The sequence below is a fragment of the Rattus norvegicus genome, chromosome 9, assembly GCF_036323735.1.
Source record: "Rattus norvegicus strain BN/NHsdMcwi chromosome 9, GRCr8, whole genome shotgun sequence".
Classification (NCBI taxonomy): Eukaryota; Metazoa; Chordata; class Mammalia; order Rodentia; family Muridae; genus Rattus; species Rattus norvegicus.
The window spans coordinates 53,285,082-53,310,677 of NC_086027.1; the positions used below are offsets into that span (position 1 = coordinate 53,285,082).

A 25,596-nucleotide genomic window follows, 5' to 3' on the forward strand; every position below is an offset into this window, starting at 1 on the left:
CACTTGAATCAGACTCACAGCATAGCTCTTTACATTCTACAGGACTGTAACCCAGGAGCTAACCAGAAGTAGCATACATCCTGAAAGTATTTCTGCTTTATTGTCACCAAAAGAGGAATCTTTAGTTCATAAAGAATGCATGTATAATAGCAGGTATAGACAGTGTTGGACACTATGGGATCAGCTACACGGATTCTGTGACTGTGCTGGAGAGCGGAATGAGCTTGGAGCTGCTTGTGTTGTGCTTAGAAAGCAAAACAAAACAAATACACCCAGTCTCAAAATGCCGAGATGCTCGACAGGCAAAGGCACTGGCTTCCACAGCTCCTTGCTGCTGCAGGCGACAGATACTCAAGGTCCAGACCACCTGCCATACTCACGTTGATCCTGTGTGCACTGGACACACTGTGGTGGAGAGGAATGCTTTCCTTCACAAAAAAAAATGTCGTGGAAGTTCTAATGGAAGGTCATTCTACAGAACTCCTGACTGGCACTCCTCAAAGCACAAAGTCTGGGCGTTGTCACAGTTAGGTCCCTGAGAAGCCACAATGCATAATCTAAGATCCTAGATAGGATGCAAAGACAGAGACAGAACACTGGGGAGAAACTGCCAGACTCAGTCGTACGGATGCTGGTTCATTAATTGTACTAGGTACACTAACTATATTGACGTCAGCTATTCATTAGAAAGCTATAATTTTAATTAGCATATAAAATTGAGCATAAATGCTAGAAGCTTTTATTGCCTCCTCATTCTGATTTCTTAGATGATAGGCATCTTTCTGTAGCTGTGACAGAATACCTGAGGGTCCATATAAGGGGAAACGTTTATTTTGTAGTTTTAGGTTCTAGGCTGGTGTGAGACTGCACATCGACGATCAAAGACTACATTCTTTTGTAAGGAAAGCTTCTCCCCAGCCCATTCCATTGTGAGTCTCTGTGATCCATCCCAAGTCACCTCTGAACACTGCTGCATTGAGGCCGGGCCTGTAACCTCTGCGTGTTTCTGCAGCTTTTGAGCATCCAGGCCATAAGAGAATAATGTCCTTTGAAATGACACAGCGCAGTTGGAATGAACAGCTGCCATTCAAGTCTCTGGAATTGTTTGTAGATGTGTGCAAGTCAGTCTATGGTGGCTCGGGTCTCCTTACCTGCACTGTGTCCTTGCTGAGCACACAGGATGACAGTTCCTGTTCCCAGAGCCAGGTGCCCACCAAGGGGTAGGTGCCCCCTTTTTGTAATCCCTCTCATTAAGTGGGAAACTAGAAAACATATGTGGGCAGATATTTAGGAATATGGTTTAATCACTCAAGCACAAAGTGACCTTGAGCATCACAGGACCTGGATAACACCTGGCTTGTGCATTTCATGTTGTTCTGCTTCTGTCTCGGCCCTGCCTGTTTCCAAATTACAGGCATGGTGAGTAAATAAGGCTACAGTAAGGGGAATGCCCAGGTATTGTTGAGTGGAGCTGAGTGGATATGTTTATAAGATGCTTAAATAGCGGAAGTTCAGCTACTTTTTTGTTTGGAAACTAAATAGACTCAGTAAACCCCTAAAGGATGACGCCTACTCATTCTTTGTTCTGGGGGACTTTGCAAATACATTTTCTGCCTGGCTTTGTCAAAGAGGCCAAGTTTCACCAAAGCTTGATGTAGTTCACGCCCCCCTAGATGGGCGTTCCTAGCTGCTTTTGTTTCTCTTGGCCCGGTTATCGAGATGCCCTCCATTCTGGAAGAAGGCAGAGCTCTGTCTGAGGCCTGAGTTGTCCAGAGTTTATATAAAATTGCTGTACTGAGTTAGCAGTGATTCTACTGACTGGTGTCTGGAAACCATGCAGCACACAGCACCCAAACTTTCTCCTGTTGTCTCACCTCCCTAAGAGGGCACTGGAGAAAGTGAGGAAGGCGAGCAGGCTTTGGCTAAAGTCAATTATGCGTAAATAGTATTTGCCAGGTTCTGAAGCGAGTGGCATCCGTTTTGTTTTCTTTGCAAAGTTTTCCAGGCAGTTGTGGGTTCTGTTGGTTTGAGTCTAGTCTTCAGGAACATCCTGCGGCAGGCAGTTCAGAGCCGCAGTTAAGGTAGTTTTCTTTTCACTGTTTCATCTAGGGGTGGGGGGTGGGGCGGGGAAGGAAGCATAATCCTGACTGTAAAGAGGATTAATGAGAGACATTCTCTTAAAACTAAAATGATGAGGGACGGAGGGAGGAGCAACCACAACTGTTAGTGTCAGTATAAAAGTTTACTTTTTATCAAGATAATTATGCGTTAATACTCCTTTTGAGAATGCCGTGAGAGGGGTTGGAGATGTCTCAGCGATAAAGAATACGAACTTCTTTTCTAGAGGACCCGGTTCCATTGCTAGCACCCGACACTTGCTTGGCATCTTACAACGTCTCGAACTCCAGTTCCGGAGGATCTGAGACCTTCCCATAGACCTACATGCAGACAAAACATCAGTGTACATAAAATATAAATAGTTTTTTAAAAATGTACATAGAAGACTCACAAAGGATTTTCTGAGTACCTCACACCCAGTAGGATGGCTACTATTTAAAATCAATGTTGGCAAGAACCAAAAGACACTGAGCCTTTGTAAATCATGGATGGGGAATCCTGTAGCCCTGGAAACAGAGACATGAGAATGTTGGAAGCTCTCGTGGGCTTCTAAAGGATGGAGGGCAATGGAGACACTTGGCATATCAGGAAAGCTGGGTGCACAGCTACCCCAGGTGCTAAGGGCCTCTGGTTGGCATTTTAACTTTCTGGTTTTAATAGTAACTTACAGTTCTTTGTGAAATATTTCCTGGTTAAGTGCTCTAGGTAATTGGAAATCCCCTAGATAGAAGCTTGTCACCATTGTTAGCCACAATGGGAGCCCTGGGAGAAGGGAGCTGAAGAGCCTGAGTTTGGAACCCTAGTCCCTGTGCAGCTTCTAGGTATGGTGACACACATGGCTGTAACCCTAGTGGGGAGTAACAGATCCCAGGAGCTCACCACCCAGTCAATCTAGTCGAGATGGACACTATATGTTTCAAAAAATCAGGTGAAGAAGTAATGGAGGAGGACAAGCCATGCTGAATCCTGGCTCTCTCCAGTCATACATGGGAGAGTAAACCTGCACGTGCCTGCACATGCACATACATGCATGGACCATGTACAGGAAACTGAGGAGAGCGGGGATATCTGAGGAGGGAAAAGAAAAAAAAATGTTGGAGTCACCAGTCACCTTCCTTTGAAAGCCACCCAGCCTCATGGTCCAGGCTGGTTTTCCACCAGAGAGAAATATCTTAGAGGGCATCACACTGATTACTGTGAAAGGAACCCTTCACAACCTCACAGGCCATCATCCAACAGTGCCAGAAAACAAACTACAGAAAGAGCTCCTCTGTGATGACCCACTGAGGCAAGCTGGCTTCTGCTTTGTAACATCCAGCCTGAGCCTGGCTCTCAGGAGACTTTGCCTTTCTCTAATAAATATTAAAAACACAAATCCTGTCCCAAGTCATCCCCAGGAGATCAGGGCCTGGTGTTTCTCCCTAAGTAATTCCACCTATTCATTTGTCAAAAGAAAATTGAATTTAGCTTTTGTCTATCAGTATCCATCTTCCCTCTAGGATTTATTTTTTAGAATAACAGCAAAATTCCACTTCCTAGTTATACTAGCAGGCAGTGAGAATAGTAAATGAAGCCTTGGGTTTGTGGAAAGTGCCTTCTGGTGAGTTCGAACCCCAGACCCTCTGCTTTCTAACTTTGTGGACTTAGGTGAGTTACTGAACACCCCAGCACCCCCTTTTATCATTTCTAAATACATCTGTAGATAACATCTATTTCAAAAGTTTCTTGTGGACATTGGATGTGCTTGTCCTTATGAAACATTGTGGCCTGGGTCCCAGTTGACTGTCATCATGCACCCCTTGACCATGTAGATGATACTGGGCACTCAGCCCTCTGCGGCTGCACATAGAAAGGCCTACTATGTATGTTCTCTTTTACGTGTGGTGTGTTTTTCTGTTTTTAGGAAGGTAGCAAGACCTTGCCTGTTGTCACAACTTAATTAGCTTAGTGAGAGTTGGAACAACTGCTAGATTTCATATTGTTTCCTAGTTAGGATTAAAGCGTATTCGCTGTAATTAGCAACAGTGCTGCAAAAAGCCACCAACCGGCCTTTCTGTTCCCTCACAGGAGACCAGGGTCCTGCCAAATGCTGTCACACAAGTTGACATCTGGCAAGTCCATTTACACACATCTTGAAGTTCATCAAGAATTTTAGTTGGTTCTAAAACCCCATTCATGAGTCAGTCTCTTTAATGCAAATGGGCTTTTGCAGATCATGAGTCAAAGGCCAGGAACACTGCAATAAACGGAGAATATTAGGAAGCTCCTGTTTCTAAAGAGAAACTCCTCACCAAGACCAGCTTCCTATTCTGCAAGAACAAGTGCCCACAGTGCAAATGCCCTGAAACAGTGTCCCCTCTAAAAGTCCCACTAGGTGACATCACTCAGGGTGTCACCAAAAGATACACTCCTGGATGCTCTAGGAAAACTGTCTTTTCTGATGTCTGGAGACATCTCTTGGCTACAGCACAGCATCTTTAATTCTCTCTCGGATTTTCTTGCCGTAGATTAGCAGGGATGTTTGCAATTGTCCAGAGCCTGCTGGATCATCCAGGATTATCTCCACATCTCAGGGGGAGCAGTTAGTGACCTTACTTCACGTTGGTCATGTAATCCAACAATTCTGCAGGTGTTCTTTATAGGATGCAGACACATGCTTAATACAAAACCTTGCAAAGCCTGTACTGAGTGAGTTGATCGGTTGCAGTCTTCCAACACCCAAGGCGTGATATATAACATAGAAAAAAAACATTGCAGAGATCCTCTGTGAAGTTGTTACATAATTTGAATAATTCAGATTTTGTTGAAAATTGACATTGGGATGGCATCTGTCTCCATTTGGTCTCGGTTTGCACCCTCCACCCCCTGTTTTCTCTGTCTTGCTCACAGACACACATTCTGGTGTGTCTGTATACACGTGCACACAGATGTATTTTTCTGACGTTTCAAGTCAATATCCTGCCAATAAAAGTGTTAGGCTTGCTTTGCCCTCCTGCTTGTCTATATGTGTACTTTGAATTTTGTTTGTGAAGTCCTATGTCTTCCTTCTCAGGTTTAGATTGGCAGTCCAATTAGCTATTAGAATAGCTAATCTTTATTAAGACCTTTATTAATCATTAAAACAAACCAAATCAATGTTGTTATTATTCTTTTTAAAATAATATTTTTCTTTGAGATTTTCATATATGTTTGGAATATAGTCACACACACACACACCCAAGCCACCCTTTCCATCCTCCCATCCCTTCTCATGAGACTTCCAGTCTGCTCTTCCTCCTGTCCCCCCTTTTCCCTCTCCTCTTCCTTTTCCTCCTCCCCCTCCTCCTTCCCCTCCTTTCCCTTACCTTCTTCCTCCTCTTCTTCCTCCTCCCTCTCCTCCTCTTCTCCCTCCCTCTCTTCCTCCTCTCCCCTCTTCCTCCTCCTCTCCCCTCTTCCTCCTCCTCCCCTTCCTCTTCCTCTAGAAATTGTTGGAGGTTCGGTTGGGATTGCCGAGCCTGGGATTTAACACTTCTATGAAGCTCATGTTGGCAACACAGCATTTTTTTTTTTAACTAATTTGGAACTTCCGTGGAGAGAGGACCAACAGCAAGAAACTGTTAAGTCTTCTCCCCTATAATTAAACTATTCTGCTATTCTAAAAGACAGAAGATTTTGTGTGGACAGGAGGAATCTCAGTCTAGACCAGAATCTGAACTTAGGCGTTTGGGTTTGTGTAGTGTGTTGTAAATACAGTTTCCTGCAGGAAGCTATGTGATTCATTGGGGTGAGAACTTAACTTGATTCTGAATTTCTCTTTGGTTACACATTCATAAGTCTTTTATTGTTGCCAAATGGGTCATGGCCTTCATAGCTTATGCAGTCCCTTCTATGCTTCCAACTGACTGTTTTAAAACTTGGGTCCTAGATAGAGGATTTTGTAGGGTGTCATAGAGGTGAGGGCGGGTATAGGATAGAATGGGGCTTGTCATTGGATGAGAAGGAGGGATAGGTGGGAGAAAAGTTTGAGGGAAGGGGAGGAGCCTGGAATGGAAAGGAGGAAGAGACAGGAGGAGACAGGGACAGTAGCGGCAGAGAGAGCATGGAGGCTTACATTAAGATTCCACTCTGTGTATTTACAGGTTGTTATGATGTTCTTTAGGGATGGATGGTACAGGGCTTTGTATGTTTAGGTGGGCAATTATATCTTATCAATTGGATCAGAGGCTGTTGTGTTGTGTGTTCTTTCTTCTTGTGGCGAATTAAGTTTAAGAGAGTGTGCGGCGGCTGGGACACTAAGCCGCCACAGAGTTGGGATGTGCGTTTGTGGCATGGAAACCTGCCTTGGGAACTGGATGGGTAGAGAGATTGTTGCCAGGCTCAGAGAGAGGCCTTTGGCAGTGTGATATGCGACGGAGCAGAGCAGGTGAGAGGCTTCACTGACTGAGATTAAGATATCCATCAGATATCTTGGGGTACTGTGTGCTGGACCTAGAGCAGTAAAAAGACTGTATTAGTTTTTATAATTTTACAACAAGATTTTGCCTTGTTTCTTGCTCTGTTCACCCCCAAGGAGGGGGGTGGGGCACAGGAGAAGATGGGAGGATGTCCTGGTACCTGGCTGTTTCTTAGAGGTTCTGATGATTGGCGGAGAGGAAGGGCTCCCAAGCAGTGCCACCTCCCACAAAGGAAGAAAGGATCTGTTAGGCCTCATAGTTCAGAAGAAGGACGTTCACCATGGCACTGGAAGCCGCTTGGTTGTGACCTGACTGGAAAGGAAGGAGAGGAATACTGGGGGCTCAGCTACCTTTCTCCTGTTTTTTCTTTGTATTTAGTCCAGGATGCTATCCCATGGATTGGCGCCACCCATAATCAGGATAGATCTTCCCTCAACCTAACCTCTCTGGAAACAGCCTCATAAAATACACACTCCACCCTTGTGCCTCTTATTAATGTCTACGGGGTTTTTCTGTCCAGTCAGGTTGACAGTTTAAACACCATAAGGCACCCAAACACAAATTGTAACATTTTACCGCTGGTCCCTAGAGGCTTGTGGCCATCTCTTCATGCAAAATGCATCAATTCTACCTTTGAAGGACTTCATACTCTATCTCGACAGTGTTAGAATTCTAAAGTCTTTTCCAAGACCTGAGACAAATCTTACCTATGAACTGCTATAAAATAAGAACAAGTAACATTCTTCCAATATATGGTAACAGAGTAGGAATAAGAATTAGGGCATAACAAGGAAAGATCCCACCAAAACAAGACTGAAGCCTAGCCAGAAAACACCAAGTCTTGTACCTCCATATCCAGTATCTGGGGCATCTGCCCCTGGGCCTCCAGTTCCTGCAGTGCATGTGGCTTTTCCTTGGCTAGATGCACTTGGTGCCTGCTGTATCCCTTAGCAACCGCTGCATATTTCCGGCCTCTCTGATACCCTGCTCTTGGCTTAGCAGGAAGCTGTGTTTTGATAAGCCTTATGCTTTCAGCATGCACTGAAATAAATGCATCCAAGTCCTCTCATAACTACTGTTGATGCAGAAGGAAATTCAGTAGAGAGCTTTGGTTGGCTGGATATCAACTGATTTAAATGATGATCTGTTCCTATTTAAAATCATGTTGGAAATTATATAATTCAGCAGCAGACCTGGTATTTAAATGGAATCCCCTGTGGACCTCCTTTTTATTACAGCTATCATTTCTGTCCTTGACTTTAAAAGAGATGCCCACTGTGATGCTTTTCAGGTCTAATCTGATAGAGAAACCAGATGTGGGAGCTGCAAGCTGGGGTGTCCTCTGAGGGCAGGTAGCTATTCGTCTCGGGCTTTGAGAAGAACTTTGTGTCAACTCCACCCTCTTGGATATTATGTATATTATATGTACAGTGTACAAGGGTTTTCTTCTTCCCAAATGATTTTTATCTAATGTGGTAATTATTCGTATGTGCCTGAATGTGGTAGAACGTGTCAAATTCATGCCTCCATGGGTCAGGTGCCTGGGTTACCTGACTCTGAACTCATGAGGTAAGATCAGGAGAACTCTGTCAAGAGGAGAGAGGGGTTTGGGTCAAGCATCTTGCCCTTCCTCCTTCCATAATTGAGGGGCATACCCAGTCAGTAGAGGGGCTGCTGCGAGAACCCTTGTGCATTTTCTACCCGAGAAGGGTGCAGTTGTTGTTAAAGTAGGTGATACCTGTGTGTACTGTGTTCTTTCCTATCTAGAACTTCCCAGACTGACTTCATCAGATTTGTGCCATCTTTGTTGCTGTAATAAGCTGTACTTTGGAGTAGTGTTAGGATGTATTTTGATCTACACAGCAAACATGTCTTGACAGACATTTGCAATTACAATTACATGTGTTCACCATCTCTCTGCATCGCTTGCTTCTGCCCCCTCCTCCCTCTTTACCGGTCGGCCCTGTGTCTCCAGAGATTTTTGCCTTTCCTAGAATGTCATATAATGGAATGGCTATTTAAGAGCTAGTTAGGAGACAGCAAGGCAGACTGTTCAGGGGATCCTACCACAGAGTTCTACCGTCGAGAAGAGCTCAGCTCCTTTGAGGATAAGTGGGAGTTCACAGCCAGACAGGAGGGTGGTGTGGTGGATCCTGGATGAGCCCACCTCACAGGATTCTTGCTAACGGAGGACAGGTGACCGAACAGCCATCCCACGCAGCATTGTGGGAGCCTAGGAACCTGGTCAGGTGTCAGCAGTGGATGATTCTTGCTAACGTAAGACTGGATGATGCAGAGATGGACACAAAAGCTACAGAGAACAGGGTTCCCAGGGACTTCAGTAAAGTTTGCTCAAAGGAGACCCCATGTCCAAATCCACATGCCCAGCCTTTCTGGCCTCGCTGCCTGCCTTCAGGTCTAGGAAGCGTCTGCATTTTCTTCTGCTCTTTCCCTAGCACTTAAACATCCCACTGCCTTAAACCAGACAATTGGTTTAGCAGTTCACCTCCTGGAGGGTATCTTTGGTTATTTCCCAGTTTGGGCAATTTGAATAAAGAAGTGAATATCCAAGTATTGCTTTGTTTTACGGTATGATTTTATATTTATAGGAATAGTTCTGTACAGTTATTTATGCAGGAAATTAGCCCCTAGCTAATTTCTCCAGTGTTAACATATTATATTGAATTGTCAAAACTAGCTAGCCTGGGCGCGTCGCTGTTGTCTAGGCTTTGTTTACATTTCAACAGTGTTTTTACAAATTTTCTTGGTGTATTTTACCATCCATCTCCAAATACCTCAGTGCATTGGTAGTACATTAATTGAATTTGAGTTTATAGGAGTGGTTTGGGTGTGTTATATTTATTAAATATCTTCAAAATCCTCAGCATGTGCTGAAAATAGGAGTGCAAACCTATCAGCTGTAAGGGCGGTGTCACTTGCCAAGTGAGCGCTTTAATCATGAGATTATTATTCTGAGTGTTTTGCCCCCAAGTTCGCATCTAGCGTCAGTAAATGCGCAGTGTGCTTAGTGCACTGAGAGGGGCTGCAGGCTTTGATTACAAGATGCTGTTTCTCAGCAGCACTAGGGCCTACGGGTAGGTCATTCTAAGGGCAAGTGCTTCAAGGGGCTGAGAGGAGACCGGGGGCAGTGTGGCCATGGGAGCTGTCGTTGACAGCTTTTCAAATCTGTCAGAGGAGAGGGGTTCAGGTAGCTAATGAGCATCTTTAAATGTTTTGCTGGCAGAAGGGCTCCATGAAAGATGACAGAAGAAGTCATTGTCATAGCCAAGTGGGACTACACTGCCCAGCAGGACCAGGAGCTCGACATCAGGAAGAACGAGCGGCTGTGGCTGCTGGACGACTCCAAGACGTGGTGGCGGGTGAGGAATGCGGCCAACAGGACAGGCTACGTGCCTTCCAACTACGTGGAGCGTAAGAACAGCCTGAAGAAGGGGTCCCTGGTGAAGAATCTCAAGGACACGCTAGGTGAGTGTCCATACCCCACCTGGAATAGCAGGTCGTCCCACAGGAACAGCCAGGGTTAGCACTGCTGCTTCAGTGTGCGTGTGCGTGCATGCGTGCGTGCGTGCGTGCGTGTGTGTCTGTGTCTGTGTCTGTGTGTGTGTGTGTGTTAGATACGTAGTGTGTGTATGCATGTGTTGTGTGTGTGTGTGTTATGTATGTAGTGTGTGTATGCATGTGTAGTGTGTGTGTGTGTGTTAGGTATGTAGTGTGTGTATGCATGTGTAGTGTGTGTGTGTGTGTTAGGTATGTAGTGTGTGTATGCATGTGTAGTGTGTGTGTGTGTGTTAGGTATGTAGTGTGTGTATGCATGTGTAGTGTGTGTGTGTTAGGTATGTAGTGTGTGTATGCATGTGTAGTGTGTGTGCGTGTGTGTGTGTGTGTGCGTGTGTGTCTGTGTCTCTGTGTGTGTGTCTGTGTTAGATACGTAGTGTGTGTATGCATGTGTAGTGTGTGTGTGTGTGTGTGTGTGTGTGTGTGTTAGATACATAGTGTGTGTATGCATGTGTTGTGTGTGTGTGTGTGTGTGGTAGGTGTATAGTGTGTGTGTACGTGTTGTGTGTGATAGGAATGTGTGTAGTGTGTGTGTGTATGTGGCTGTGTATACAGTGTGTTTGTGTGTATGGAGTAGGTATGTATGTATGTTATGGGGTGTGTTATATGTGGTAGGTGTGTAGTGTGTGTGTAGGTGTGTGTGTGTGTTAGATATGTAGTATGTGTTTGCATGTGTAGTATGTGTGTATGTGTGTGGTAGGTGTATAGTGTGTGTGTATGTGCTGTGTGTGGTAGGAATGTGTGTAGTGTATGTATGTGGCTGTGTATTCAGTATGTTTGTGTGTATGGAGTAGGTGTATATGTTGTGGGGTGTATATGTATGTGGTAGGTGTGTAATATGTGTGTGTGTATGGTAGGAATGTGTATAGTATGTGTATGTATGTGGCTGTGTATTCAGTGTGTTTGTGTGTGTGGAGTAGTTGTAGGGTGTGTTGTATATGGTAGGTGCATAGTGTGTGTATAGGTGTGTGTGTATGTATGTGCTATGTGTGTGTATGTGTAGTAGGAGTGTGGGTAGTGTATATATGTGGTGCCTGTGTGTGTGTGTGTGTGTGTGTGTGTGTATGTGTATGTGCTGTGTGTGTGTATGTGTGGTAGGAGTGTGTGTATGTATGTGGTGCATGTGTGTGTGTATGTGTATGTAGTGTATGTGTTTTGGGGCCGGTATTAATGTTGATAGCCTCCTACCTTCTGGGGTTTTATATTGAGATTAAGATAAACACTAATCATTCTCTGGATAAATTATACAGTTTGGGATCTTGGGTAAATCAACTCCTCCTCATGGTGCTAAGGACCCCTACACAGCTGTCTGTCTCCTTGTATCCAGACAGTAGAGGACCCTGACTTAGAATCATGACAAGTTTAGTAGCTTTTTCTGTCAGTGTATCACCTTTTATCTTACAAATTCCCATGCTGGCCTCTGCACACAGAAGGAGAAGGCACTTCTCCCCTCGTCTTCGGTGATAGCATAGTTTATTCTACAGTTTCGGGCAGTTGGTTAATGTGTAGTTGGGGTGATTAGAAACATGACATCAGAAGTCTCTCAGATGGATACCTCCATAAGCCCTGTTTGGTTATCACATTCTTCATAGCTGTGCCTCTTGTCTTCCTCTGGTATATTAGTTCATTTCCTGACACTGTAACAAACTGCTTGAGGTTAGGCTATATAAAGAACACTGCTTAATTTGGCTTACACTCATGGTCCAAAGTCAAGTGGCTGTATGTATATCTCCTTCTTGGCAAATTTTCAGTATGGTACAAGTTCCTTATGGCAAGAGACCAGGAGGGATAAAGAATTGTATGTGTGTGTTTTTGATACTGTTCCCTCTGTAAACAGAATTTATGCAACTGCTATCACCCAAAGGCCCCACTTCTAACCACTGTTATAGGAACCAGTTTCTTCTTTCTTACTACCTCTGTAGGGGATTAAATTCAGCACAAGGTAAGGAGATACATTCGAACCCCAGTAATCCATAGCACCTGATCAGACAGGGGTTCGCTACCTCAGTGGTAGGGAAGCATACCTGAGTGTGTACATTGTCCTCACCAACCATGGTTACTGCCTCAGATTGTCTGAGAATATAATTGGGAGGGCTCTGTGGAAGGACAACTGAACTGAGCTGACAGTTTACAGTTGCTGCCTCCTCAGGTAAAGTATAAAGTTGTCTATAGGCAACAAGGCCAGCTCGCCACTTGAGGTTTGTTGTGGAAGTAAGCCAGTATCATCACCTGGGCTGAGTGTATGTAGGCTTTTTTGTGTGTTACTGGAAGAGAATTAGTTTCATTAGCAGGGGCAGGGTGAGGGGACTATGGGAAAATTGAAAACAAAATCACACTGAGTGTGGTGGGTGTTGCAGGGAATCCGTCTTCTTCCTTGTAAAATCCACAAAGGTCACTGCTCACCCTTCAGTGGGTGAAGCCTTCGGTCACTGGGAGGGATTTTGTGCTGTGGTTGGATTTTTCTCAGGTTATCGGTGGCTAGTGTAGACTCTGAGACTGCTGGGAAAGCTCCATATGTTATTAGCATTCTAAGTCTTTTTTTTTTCTCTAAACTTTCTCCCCTGTGTATTCTTTTTCTTTGGTTTAAAAACAGTCACTGGAAAGAAATGCTTCTGTCCTAGTCTCAGGACTCTCAGTGAGGTGCGATAGATAAAGAGGCATGTTGAATGGGTCAGTGCTTTAGTGTGGTCCTGAGAGTATTTGACTGATTTTCCAACTCCCTCTTACCACACCCTCTGTAGTACTGTTGAGCATTGTTGACATATTTTGCCTCAAAAATATCTCAGAATTCCATAAACTACAAAACACACAGGACTTGGAGGTGGACTAAGTGAGCCTCCAAGGTCATGGAGAGCTCCTCGAGTGACTGCCTTATTGACTTTCTTAGAAGTCAAGATAAGGCAGGGTCAGAGCTCCGGGCTTTATCTTTGCCCAGTATATTCAGACTTCCCTGCGTGTGATCAGTTCCTCTTGTTTCACAACCCTAAGGTACAGAGCAAGGCAGCACATCTTCCCCCTGGTGCTGGGCCTGCTTCCCTGTCACCGACAGACCGCCATCCAGCCCTGCTGGAATGCTTCGACTGCTAGAAAAGGCCAATTCCATTTTTGGAGAATACAGATTGTTAGAAAGTGCTTCCTAAAATAGAATCGAAATTTTACATTTCTCAAACTTCCTCCCCTTGGCTCTGACTCTGCCCTCCAGGGCTATGCCAAGCAGAACAAATCGCTTTAGTGAGTGACAGCTCTTCTGTGAACTTCTGTCTCAGTTTCAACACATAGTTCTTTGGAAACATTTGCATTAAGCATGAAAGATTGCAAAAATACAGATAAACTATGTTTTAGGTATCCATATTTATTAATAGGAGTTGATTTTTATAGTCAAGGGGCCTTTGGGATTCAGGGGGAAGTAGTTCAATTTTTTTTTCCTACAATTTATCTGTGCATGCACATACAAAGGGGGGGGGGGGGTATGTGCCACAACATGTATGTCTGGGTGAGAAATGGGTGAGAAAACAGCCCACGGCATCTGTTCTTTCTTTCTACCTTGTAAGTCCCTGGGTTTGAACTAATCAATCAGGTCTATAGATTTGATGGTAAGCACCCTTATCCATTAAGCTAGTTCACTGGCTTGGTTTCCGTTTTTAGTACTTTGTTGTTGCTGTCTGTTCCTTTGTTTTTATTACCTGTCACGATCACCTTTGCTATTGGACAAAGAGAGATCTTGTTATCTGAGTACAGGCTTCCTGTCGAGGAAGAAGGGGAGGCATCTTTACCACGATCTCTATGTGTGAAATCTTCTTTCTCTGCAGCCCGTCTTCCCCCAGTTTGTAGGCTGGGTGCGAGTGCTTTCTGTAATTCCTCCTGTCTCCCAGTATCTCTTTTAATATAAACCCCAGAGGCTAAATGTAACCGTTTGAGCTTTTCTATGCCTGGCCTTGGTCTGAATAAGGACAGGGAGACTTTTTTCTTTTTAACACAATGCCTTTGGCCTTAGCTTAGGCCAACTCCCCAACCATCTTTTAATTTATATTAACCCGTTTATTCTATCCATGTCTATCACGTTGCTGATTTTCTCATTTTCATGCTTCAAACTTCCTCTGGGACTTGGCAGCGAATCTTCCTGTGCCTGATTCTCCCAGAGTTCCTTTCTCAGTTGGTGTCCTACCTTCTAGTCTGCCTTTTGCTATAAGTCATAGACTTTTTATTTTAACCAATCAGATCGTGCCTTAGGTAGGCAAGGGGGAACAGAGACACATCCTTACACAGTACATATAGACGTCATCCTTGTGACTGTCTCTGGCTTCCTGTTTAGTTACAGACTCCGGTGCATCCTCAGAGTTAGAGCATGAGTTTGAGACTGGAAGGCGTCTCTGCAGTGTGAAGGTATCAGAACAATGTTGACTTACATTGCCTACCCCTTCTTGTAACAGAGTGGTGTCATTTATGTAGAATTTATACTACTATGGGAATTCATGCACGGATTATATAATACATGGCCAATCTGATAGAACTTCTGTAGTTCATGCCCAGTTTGAAGTAAATTTCACCTGAGTCACCAAAGAGCCACAGTGCTATGTCCTAGAGCGTCTATCTGTGAGGGGAGGAGACAGTGGTGCTGTGTGCCTTGCCTCTGCTGAACTCCGTTGGAAACTTGTCACACACAGTGTTTTCTTAGAGCTGATTCAAGGTGACAGTGTATTTGACAAAAACAGCTCATGAAAGTATTAACATTCTTTCCTTTTAATAATTTGTAGTTGAGTAAAACACTCTCATCTCACATTTTCTTTCTTGAGGGCAAACCATTTATCTACTGGATCTCCTTTCATGCTCGGATCCTGATCATGAACAGTCAAGAAAATGTTCCCATGCAGAGCATTGTCAAGAGCTGGTTCTGCAGGCGGTGTACTGACGTAGCTCTGAGCTCAGCAGTGAACCAGCCCAGGCTACTTCTGACCTTGACATTACAACTTGACCTGTATAACGGTATAGGCTTGATATTAGCCTTATGCTAAACCCTTTGAGATGGAGACACTTCTCCCTGGGAGATAATTTTCAAAGATTCTTTGCAAGTTTCTCAAACTCAATTTTTGTTACCATTCTGACTCTAGCTAGAACCCACCATAGCCCCAAAGGAGTTGAACCTTGCTTGGTGACTATGAACAGTAGATGAATTGAGCAGAAGCAATGTGGCCTCTGAAAGGATGAGAGGAAAATGGGGGTGAAGAAAGGCAGAGGTCAAGAGACTGGCATACCCTGATCCAGACCAGGGTGGTACATGTTTTCTTTGCTTTCACCAGTTTCCCTCCTGGGAGCCCTCAGGTCCTAGGGCTTCTCTGTAAGGGGATCCAGCCTGGTATGAGAGCTCTCTGGCAGACAAGGACAAGAACTGTAAGCATAGAAAAGTAAGTTTTACAGTGAGTTCTTAGGGAATATTAAAGATACAATGCCTTTCTTGGGGACAGAAATTTTATTACACTTATTAGCAACTTTCATACCTCTTGTCAGGTTTGGTTTTTAAATTTGAGGGAACTAGTAAATGAATTTCTTTATTTAAAAATTAGATGATTAGATTAACAGCTGACATTCTTATAACTAGCCCCACCAAGACAGAAAGGGCTTGCCTTGTAAGCTGGTCTTGGCCTTACCATATATTCCAAATGACCTTGAATTCTCAGCAGCCCAGAAGTCCTCCTTACTCAGCTTTCTAAGTGCTAGGGTTATGGGCATGAGCCACCTCATGTGGCATCTCACGTTTTAACAGTAGGACCACACAATCTTTCAGGGTACCTTATATAGATTTTGTATAAAGTAAGAAAAGTAGTGTGTGTACCTGATTCAGATACCTCTCTTTGGGGTGGGATGGTCACCTGTAAGAACTGTGGGCCAGATCCCAGGGCCAGGCAATTTCTTTCCTGTTAGTGCCATCAGATTTTGCCTGTCTTCAAGCATACCTGTTTTCCCACAAAGGATACTTAGAGTCCCTCAGTCATTCTAAGCTTTGTCTTCAATCAGTCTGTCAGTGAACTGGTAGTAAGTAGGAGTGGGCAGGAGCCAGGTGTCACAGAGTGCTAGGGCCATAGATGCCTGCAGCGCTTGTCTGATGAATGAAACACGGAACAGCTTGCAAGTCTCACCGCTCCCTACCCTTGCCAAGTCAGCTTACCCCACATATATTTTTCCTGTCAACAGTAAAGATGCCAGAATTCTGCCTGGAAAGGATTTGGGAGCTTCAGAAATCAGGATGGGGCTCTTGAGCCAGTGGGCATGTTAATATGCTTTTTTGACTTAACATAGAAAGACATAGGTTGTTAAGTTAAGCAAAATGTGTGTCGTCAGTTGGTAACACCACTCCTGCCCTGAGAATGGCACTGTGGCCTCCCTAAGCACACCAGATAGGAAACCCAGAGTACACTTCAGCTCTGTCGTATTTTGCCTGCATAGAGTTGACCATCTGGGTTGATTGGCAAGCCTCTCCGTGCAGTAGATTGAAAACTGTCTCCAAGTCAGCCTTTATGGAATGTTGGAGAACAGTTTGGAAACAACAAATTTCTCATTCTACACATGGAAAACTAGGGCTTAATTATCACAAATGGAGTGGGCTCCCAGGTTAGCTGGTAATAATGAATAACTGTGAATTTCCCCAGTTTGATGGATGCCTTTGTTTGTAGAGTTAGAATGTGGTCTCAGCAGCTTTGTCTGCTGTGGGTCCTGGAAACAGGGTCCCTGTCACTTGCTTTGCATTAAAAGCATACAGACCCACTTAGGAAGTTCTTTAGAGGCCTCCCTGGACCTAAAGGCATCTCATGGTCAAGTGGATGCTATGGCATGAGCCCCCAGCTCTGTAGGAGCATTTGCAGTGGTATAGTGACTCCAGATTAGAATTAGCCTTTGAGAGACCAGACAATATCATGAGTATGCACGGTGATGGAATTTAAGACATGGGAAAACAGCAGGTGGCTGGGCATTCTTCTGATTCCTCGTCAAGATGATGTCCTGCCTGATTTGGAATTTCCTGTAGTCAACCTCTCTAGGATGAGAACAAAAGAAATGCCTGTTGCTTGCTACATCTACTCAGACTGGACTGGTTTTTAGTCCTAACCCCTCTCATTATTATAAATGTGGGGTGTGGAGGTGGGGGTGTGGGTGGTAGGCTCCCTGCTTTTACATTGTGAGGAGACTAAGTTCTCGTTTGGGCATCAGAACACTAACTGCAATTACCGTGACTGTAAACACTCTCCCATGATGCCAGGCACGGCTGTAGCTGAGTTTGGGAGAACCTGGGAGGTGAATCCAGCAGCCTGGCTCTCATGGAGGTCAAGTGTGAGTCTGATAACCCTTGGACATCCCTTCTAAGCCAAGGTGGGGTGGAGAGCTAAATGCCAAAAACCAGTTTTATCGCACGGATGGCAGTGTAAACTGGATGCTTTCAGTAACGGTGACCTGATAGGATGTCTTCAGATCAGGCAGGGCGCCTGGTCAGATGCTACCTCATATGCCCAGCTTTGAACTCAACTGAGGCTCACCTAATCGGAGTAAATAACGGTTGTCCTCATCTAAGCCATGGCATTGTCTCTGCTTGGTCTGATGGATATTAGGGCTAAACTGTGCAGCTTGGCAGCCATCTCTGTAGTGAGTAGAAGGAAGACTCTAGAGCAGTGGTTCTCAACCTTTCTAATAACTGCAGCCCTTTAATAAAGTTGCTCATGTTGTGGTGACTCCCAACTATAAAATTGTTTTCATTGCTACTTCATAACTGTAATGTTGCTACCTTTATGACTTGTAATGTAAATATCTGATATGCAGGATATCTGATATGGGACCCCTGTGAAAGGTCATTTGATCCCCATAAGGTCATGACCCACAGGTTGAGACTCATTGCTCTAGAATTGAGTCTTAGAATACCAAGTAATTGCCACTCAAATTTGAAGGACAGAATCTGTATCCTTAGTGCCCACATAAAAAAGCAGATGGGCATGAGGGCTCACTTGTAATCCCAGCATCAAGGAGACAGAGATAAGACACCCATGGGGCAAGCTGGCTAGCTAGACTAGTTGAATTGATGAACCGTGGGTTTAATGAGGACCCTGCTCACTAAGTAGAGTGGAGAGTGCTTGAGTAAAGCAGCCTGTTACTTCTACACATGTGCAAAAGAAATCTTACAAAAAAGTTAGGAATATCTCTGGGCTGGGTTAAGTCTTAGGGTGGAGTCTTAGTACCCATGAGCATCCAGCCCCAGGGAGCCTGAATAACAGCAGGACTTGGGGTCTAGCCACGTGGGAGGACAAACAAGCTAAGGACTGGACTGAGTCAGAACAGGCACTGGTGTCAGTGTTCAGTGCAGCCATGACCAGAGCCTTAGAGGAGTCCCACTTTGCTGATAGAGATGGCTTTTATATGGATGGTAGATGTCCTGACCCTAGTCTTCAGGCTGGGACTGCAGAGGACCATATCTGTTTTTAGAGGCTGGAAACAGGGTCTCAACATGACCCATGGATGGCTTCCCAAGCCCTGAGCTCAGTAGTGAGCATGGAGAAGAAAGTGATGCTTTCCAGACCTCGTGGCTCAATATGGAACACAGAAGCATCAGTCATTGATAACTCGGGGATTCTGAACCCGAAGGACCAAGGATGACAAAGAGAAGTGGAGAAACGGGAAAAACAACAACAAAAACAAAACAGAAAACAAATAAAAACAACAGAAGCATAGCCTGAAGAGGTTAAGACCTGTATGAGTTGAGTAGAGAGCAGAGTGTTTGGTGGGACACTCTTGCCTGACTGTTAAGGATGGGGAGCTCCATCCCAACAGTTTTGTTGCTGCTAGAATAAAGTACCTCAGACTGGTTGCTTTGTAAGGAAAGGAAAATGTATTAGCTGGGCGTGGTGACACATACCTGTAATCCTAGTACTTGGGAGACAGTGGCAGGAAGACCAGAAGCTCCAGGTCTGTCTTGGAAGCATAGTCGTTTGAGGCCAGCTTGAGTTACATGGGACTCTGCTTCAAAAGGGAGAGGAGGAAATGGCCTACTTAGTAAGACCTGAGTTTGAGTCCCCAGAGCTTATGTAAAATGCCGTGTGTGTGTGTGTGTGTGTGTGTGTGTGTGTGTGTGTGTGTGTGTGTGTGTGTGTGTGTGTACAGTGTGAGCAGTGTGTGCACCTGTAGCACTGGTGGGATGGGGGTGGGGTAGGGTGGAGCTGCAGCTCGCTGACCACTAACCTGGCTCCAGGTGTTAGTGTGAGACCCTATCTGAGGAGAACAAGGCAGAAAATGGTCGAGCAAGATGCCCAATGTCCTCTGGTGAACTAGATGGCCGACATCATCTCTGGCCTCCACATGTGTGCATATTGCTTGTACCCAGAATCTGCTGTTATACATAGTTCTGGAGGCTAAGTTGCTTTGCTTCTATGAATTTCAGGGTTTAGAGTCACTTAAATAATTTTTGTTTGGTGACTACTGCAGAGACCTGGTGTTTCTGAAGTGGGTCATCAGTACCTCAAGCCAGCTTTCCCATCCTTTTCTTGTTTTGAAGACTGGCCTTCAGCATCCAAGCCTCCTCAGTGCATGTTTTTGTCCTCTCTGGATGTGGCTTTGGCCTGCTGAACCCGGAACTCCTGAGTTTTGTGAACACCTTGTGAGAGCTTAAAGGGCAGCTGCTCCCCCTCTCTGATTGCAGGTGCCTGAATAGTTAACACCAATGGACTAATGGAAGGGAGGGGTAAGAAAAGACCACATCCTGTTAGTTAAAAGCTGTCACTGCTTCATTCCCTGGCAAAAAAAGGGCTAAAGAATTTTACCATAGCATGCAGGAGCTGGTACACAGGTGTGGACTCCTTCTACAGTTGGGCATTGTATAGTCAGTCCCCCTGAAGCTCCACAGAAAGCTCACACAGCAGAAAATCCAGGCCAGGTCCCCAGCTGACTTTACATGTGTTTTCAGAAAATGGTCAGCAAGGTCCATTTTTGCACCAATACTCCCCTGGCACCTAGGTTCTGAATCTTCACCTATTTGACCTTTGCCTCACCCATAATAGAGAAGTGAGTATCTCATTTTTCAGGAAAAAATTGAGTCTTTGAAGTTACTATTGTACCGAAGAACACACAGTAAGTCATGAGGTTAAAATTGAAACCCAGTGAAGCCTGATCCCACTCTCTGCCATTCTTCAGTCTCTTGGGGGACCCCAGGGCGAAAAGAGTGAGCTGCCCAGTTGATTCCTGTGACTTGATTGCTCCCTGGCTGCACCCACGGTGCTGTTTTGATTTGCTACCCTTAACTGAAGCCCCTCAAGTGTCAGCAAACAGCTGTTTCAGCAGATATGGACTCTGGCCAAAAGTATTCATGTATTAATAACTGCCCAGTTCTATAATGTCACGAGGGGAAGTCGGAGGTGTTTATTCAAATGATCCGTAAGCTGACTGCTGCAGGAGCACTCAGAAATTGGTCTGTATTCTGGCCTTGTGGGTCTTGGATTGGTGGACATGCATACTATTCCAGTCATCCTTGGCCTTCACAGTTCTCAGCATGATACTGGTTTCTGTGACCAGGTAAGCCCCAGAACTGTAATCCTTTCTGAGTTAGTGTGTTTGTGATACTGTCATTGTTCAGGGCTTGTTAATGCAGCCATTTCTAAGAGAGGTAGTCTCACAGCAGACCTGATATTCTATCTCTCACAACATTCTGACACTCTTCCGTGGTGTCCCTGAGCCATAGATGCAGGCTGTCACACCTTTACATTGTATCTGTCATTTCTGTGATGTCCCCAGTACAGAGTAGTTAGACCTGAATACACACACACACACACACACACACACACACACACACACACACAGATACATACACCACACACACACACACACACACAGATACATACACCACACACACACACAGATACATACACCACACACACACACACACACACACAGATACACACACACCACACACACACACACACACAGATACATATACACCACACACGTACAGACATGCATACACAGACATACATATAGACAGACACACAAACACACACACACACACACACACACACACACACACACACACAGAAAATAGACCTAGCAAGTTGTATTTATGTTTGTCCATGGTGTGTGTGTGTGTGTGTGTGTGTGTGTGTGTGTGTGTGTGTGTATCAATTCGAAATTGTGAGAGCACAAAAGGGGTTAAGACAGGAAAGGGAAAAAGAGAAGTGATATAATTATATTTAATCAAAAATGTAAAAAAAAATTAATTCCCAAAATGGCTGTATTTCATAAAACTACTAGTTGTCTCCAAGCATACCGCTAAGAAAATTGGGATATGGAGAAAAACTTAGATGAAGAAGGTACATCCCCTGGCGTCTCTTGGCTCTGAAAGAACCAGTTAGTATTTATATCTAATCTCTTGGTGTTTGTATACATTTCAGTTAAGTTGCTTGGATAGCTTCTCTTGCTGCTCTCTCCGGAGTTAATGCAAAGCACATGGACTCTGTGCAGGGCGCCTGACACTGGCCAGCATGTTTCAGTTTTCTGACAGTCCCTATACTTCTTGGTTCTTTTGGGGTGCTTGGAGTTTTTACCCAGTTAAGGGAGATACTGACTTGTGACAGTGCGTTTGTTGTAGAAGTCCTGGGCTCTTCTGTACTGTCTGTTCTTTAGGACTAAAAACAATCCTGGTGGCCACCCTGCCCTAGAGCATGCTTCCTAGCCAAGTCACTCTGTGGGACTACTTCACTAAAGATCAGGACAAAGCCCAACACACCCCTGGAAAATTTGTATTGCAACGTTAAAAAGCGGGATCTCAATTCTGTCTCAGATGTCCAGATGTCTCTTGAAGTCTGCCGTGACTTCAACCCTGCCAGTATACCCAGTCTGTGGTAACTGTCTACCATTGTGCACATATGACCTAAATGCAAAGCGGTGTTACCTAGAATCGATTACAACTCCATCTTCCCAGACTGTTTGCAGTAGAAGCAGGCTGTCACATGGATTCCTGCTGGAATACTATGGAAACTTCTATAGGGTTGTGCTGCCAGATACTCAGAATAAATTCGTATTTGTTTTTGTGTCTCATGCATTTCCGAGTATTTAGAACCAAAAATGTAAAACAACTTACAACAGATTTGTGGGAGGATAATTAGAAAATAGGGACAGATTTTTATTTTTAAATTACTAATAGGACAAAATCCAGGAGAGACCATGAGATGTGGGAGGGGTGCACCTAGGAAAACCTGCAGAAGCAGGTGCACAGCTGACGTAGAGTGCATGAAATCCATGTTGCTCTCCCCACTAGGCTGGTGTAGACCCTTGTGTCTTCATGAAGGACAGAAGGTCAGATTCATTACCGCGAGCCCCTGTCTCTGTTTATAGGTTCCGCACTAAACATTCTACTAAACAGGAGCAAGTTGAAAACAATCAGGATTATTATTGTGTTTATATGAGTACGTATAGGTATCTGTTTTTGTCTTTGTTCCATACAGTACAGTACATCCTGTGCAAATACTCTGTTGTAGTATATAAGGGATGGGGGCAGACATGGCGACCATGGCAGATCCTGGGACTTGGCCCTGGGGATCTTAAGACTAACTCTTCCTGGGTAACTGACACACTGATGGCTCCTTACATCTCACCATTTGGCAACTTTCTAAAGAAAGTCCCCCTCTGAGCTAAAGAATTGATTCAAGCCGTGGAACAGAGGGACAAGAACTGAAAGCGCCTGGGGATGAGTAAGCCCATCTTACCGTGTTTCTGATTGTGTTTCCCCATATGGTGTGCATTTTTGTTCGCTCCTGTCCGTGTGTCTGAAATGGTCTTTTTCTCTACTGATGCTTACTTATCTCAGTGGCTAGGGCACCTTAGGGCATTGCTAACTGGCACCATGCGGCTATACTGACTACTGAGCTCCCCATACTGCCCTGAGTTCCTACTGGTTCTTGCTTTTCTTTGGCCCTGGCCTTGTGTTCACTGTTGGTGCTATGGGGAGGGCAAGTGGGCATCGAATGGCTCCTGCCTAGTACAGAGAGAGGCTGAGGCCATTAAGTATAGTACAGGTGTTGCTGGGCACATTTCTACCTGTCAGCCAAGGTGCTCATATGTGTCACCTTTTTGCCTAGAGCAGTGGTTCTCAACCTTTGGACTGTGACCGCTTGGGGACAGGAAATCAAACAACCTTTTTATTGGACTCACCTAAGACCACCACATTATGATCATAACAGTATAAAATTACAGTTATGAGTGGCAATGAAAGTAATTTTATGATAGGGGTTACTGCAATGTGAGGAGCTAAAGGATCACAGCATTAGGAAGGATGAGAGCCACTGACCTAGAGGTTTGTCTTTCCAGGCTGCTGCTGCTTCTCTGCTGTTTCAGAGTTCACAGCTTCTCCAAATGCACTTGGTGGTGGTGGTGGTGGTGGTGGTGGTGGTGGTGGTGGTGGTGGTGGTGGTGGTGGTGGTGGTGGTGGTGGTGGTGGTTTTTCCCAGCTTTGGAATCCACTTTGCAGAGCAGTTCTTACAAATTTTGAGGCAGCCCCACCTGTGTTTCTTCAAGGACTCTGGTGTGGGTAATGGCTGTTTGCAGGAAATTTGCTCAATTTTTGTCTTTTTGTTTCCTTTGCTATGAAAGTTGAAGCATAGACAAAGCCAGGAGAAAAGTCCTGTGCTCCAGCTGTGCCCAGTTGACTGTAGACCAGCAGTGAATGAGGACTTAGAGGCAAGAGCCTAGGGCTCTGGAGGACAGGGCATTGATCACCCCTGTGTGCTTCACCTGGAATAGCAAGTAGTCTGTGCAGCTACCCTTGCCTTGGAAATGGTGCCTTTATCCTCCCAATACCAAAACCTTTTGTTCTGTAGGCTGAGCGGCCTCTCTGACTATTCCTGAACAGATACTTAAGCCACTTCTGACCCTGAGGGCTGGAGGAAGGTGATGTGTGCCACTGAGTGTGGTTGTAGGAGACAAATCCATGCAGCTCAGCCGAGAAAGTCTTGCCTCTTATCTTTTGCCAATTGATTCGCCTCTGACTCTGATTCTAGCATTGACTGATCAAAATCCTTGTTTACAGCAAGCCCCTAGTCAAGTGCCCCTTGAGTTTGTGCTGTATGCCAGTCACTTACCCCCAGGGCTTTACCCAGATACTTTACCCACCTGACCCCGCCCTCTTCACCATCCATATCTGCTGTAGGTGATAACGGGGAACAAAAGAGGTGCTGTAGAATTCCCGAGGCCAAGAGCTAGGCAGCGTGAGAACTGGATCCCAAATGTGACTGGGACAGTCCTGCAGTAATGGCATTTGCAAGTGTCTTCCCCATGACCATTTACTTATTTTTAATTTATAATGTTCGCTTCTTGTCGACAGAATAGTCTCAGAAAGCTAAGGTGTGTGTTTAACTTTTTTTTCCTTTTTTTTTTTTTTCGGAGCTGGGGACTGAACCCAGGGCCTTGTGCTTACTAGGCAAGCGCTCTACCACTGAGCTAAATCCCTAACCCCGTGTGTTTAACTTTTGCTGGTGGTTTGGCACTTCCAGTCATAATGGAGAATGCCATGTGTAATCTGCACATTTCGTGCATATTTTACATACTCAAAATATTCATGCTCTTGGATTGGGTACATGTGTTGAGAGATACTGAATATGTATTTTTGTCAAGAATTGTAATGAAAAATTAAGGTATTTTCATTGGCATCTGTGTTACTGTTTGACTTTGGCTTTTTTTTTTTTTAAAGAAGATCCCCTTAAATCATTTTCCCCAATCTTAAATGTTTAGTCACATTACTTACCTGCCTGCTAAGAAAAGAATGTAACTTTCATATGTGCTAGGAATGGACATTCAAGTTCAGAGCCCTGTGCATAAGGAACCGTGTGATTGTAGGGAGGGCCATTTGCCTACCACCTCTATCCCCAAACTGGCTCTTGGTGCAGCTGCCCAGTGGAAGGGACTGCCTGGGCACAGAGAAAACAAGTAGTTACAGTTCTCACCCAGCTCACAAACATGTCCCTTTCTTCCCATCCTTAGCATTAGCTCTGAACTTGGGAGTTTTATATGGCACTCAGTAGTCTCTCTTTATAAGCCACACAGTCCTAAAAAGGAATCACCAAGTCAGGAGAGAAGAAAGAGAGGCTGAATCAGGAATTAGTGTAACCCATTGATTTGTGTCCCCTGCTCCTGCTTTCTATGCTGAACCCAGACTCTATACTTTGGAGCATCTCAAAGCCTATCTGCTCATGACTCCAGATAGCCTATAGTTCCTGCCATGGGCATTCCTGGTCCTTATCTTGGTAGACTCCTCTGCTTCCTGCAGGCTTAGAAGCCACATGCTCACAGGAACCTTCCCTTTTATGGTACTTGTCACCATGGTGACACTTAGTATTAAAAGCTTCTTGTAATTTTTTTTTTTTAGTTGACTTTATAACGAGCCCTAACTCTAATGGAAGAAATGCCCACACATTAATAGCCTCTGGTCATAACAGTATAAACATTTTAGCATACA

General features: G+C 44.7%; 1 protein-coding gene across 5 annotated transcripts in view; it reads left to right on the top strand.

Annotated features, from left to right (window-relative positions):
• Positions 1 to 25,596, top strand: part of Nck2 (NCK adaptor protein 2) — a 126,412-nt gene that overhangs the window by 79,076 nt on the left and 21,740 nt on the right. For all 5 annotated transcript variants that reach the window (XM_006244825.5, XM_063267164.1, XM_063267163.1 and 2 more), the window contains exon 3: positions 9,796 to 10,037. In XM_006244825.5, coding sequence (XP_006244887.1) covers positions 9,812 to 10,037 — 226 coding nt within the window. In that variant the 5' untranslated portion in view covers positions 9,796 to 9,811. The remainder of the gene's footprint in view (positions 1 to 9,795; positions 10,038 to 25,596) is intronic.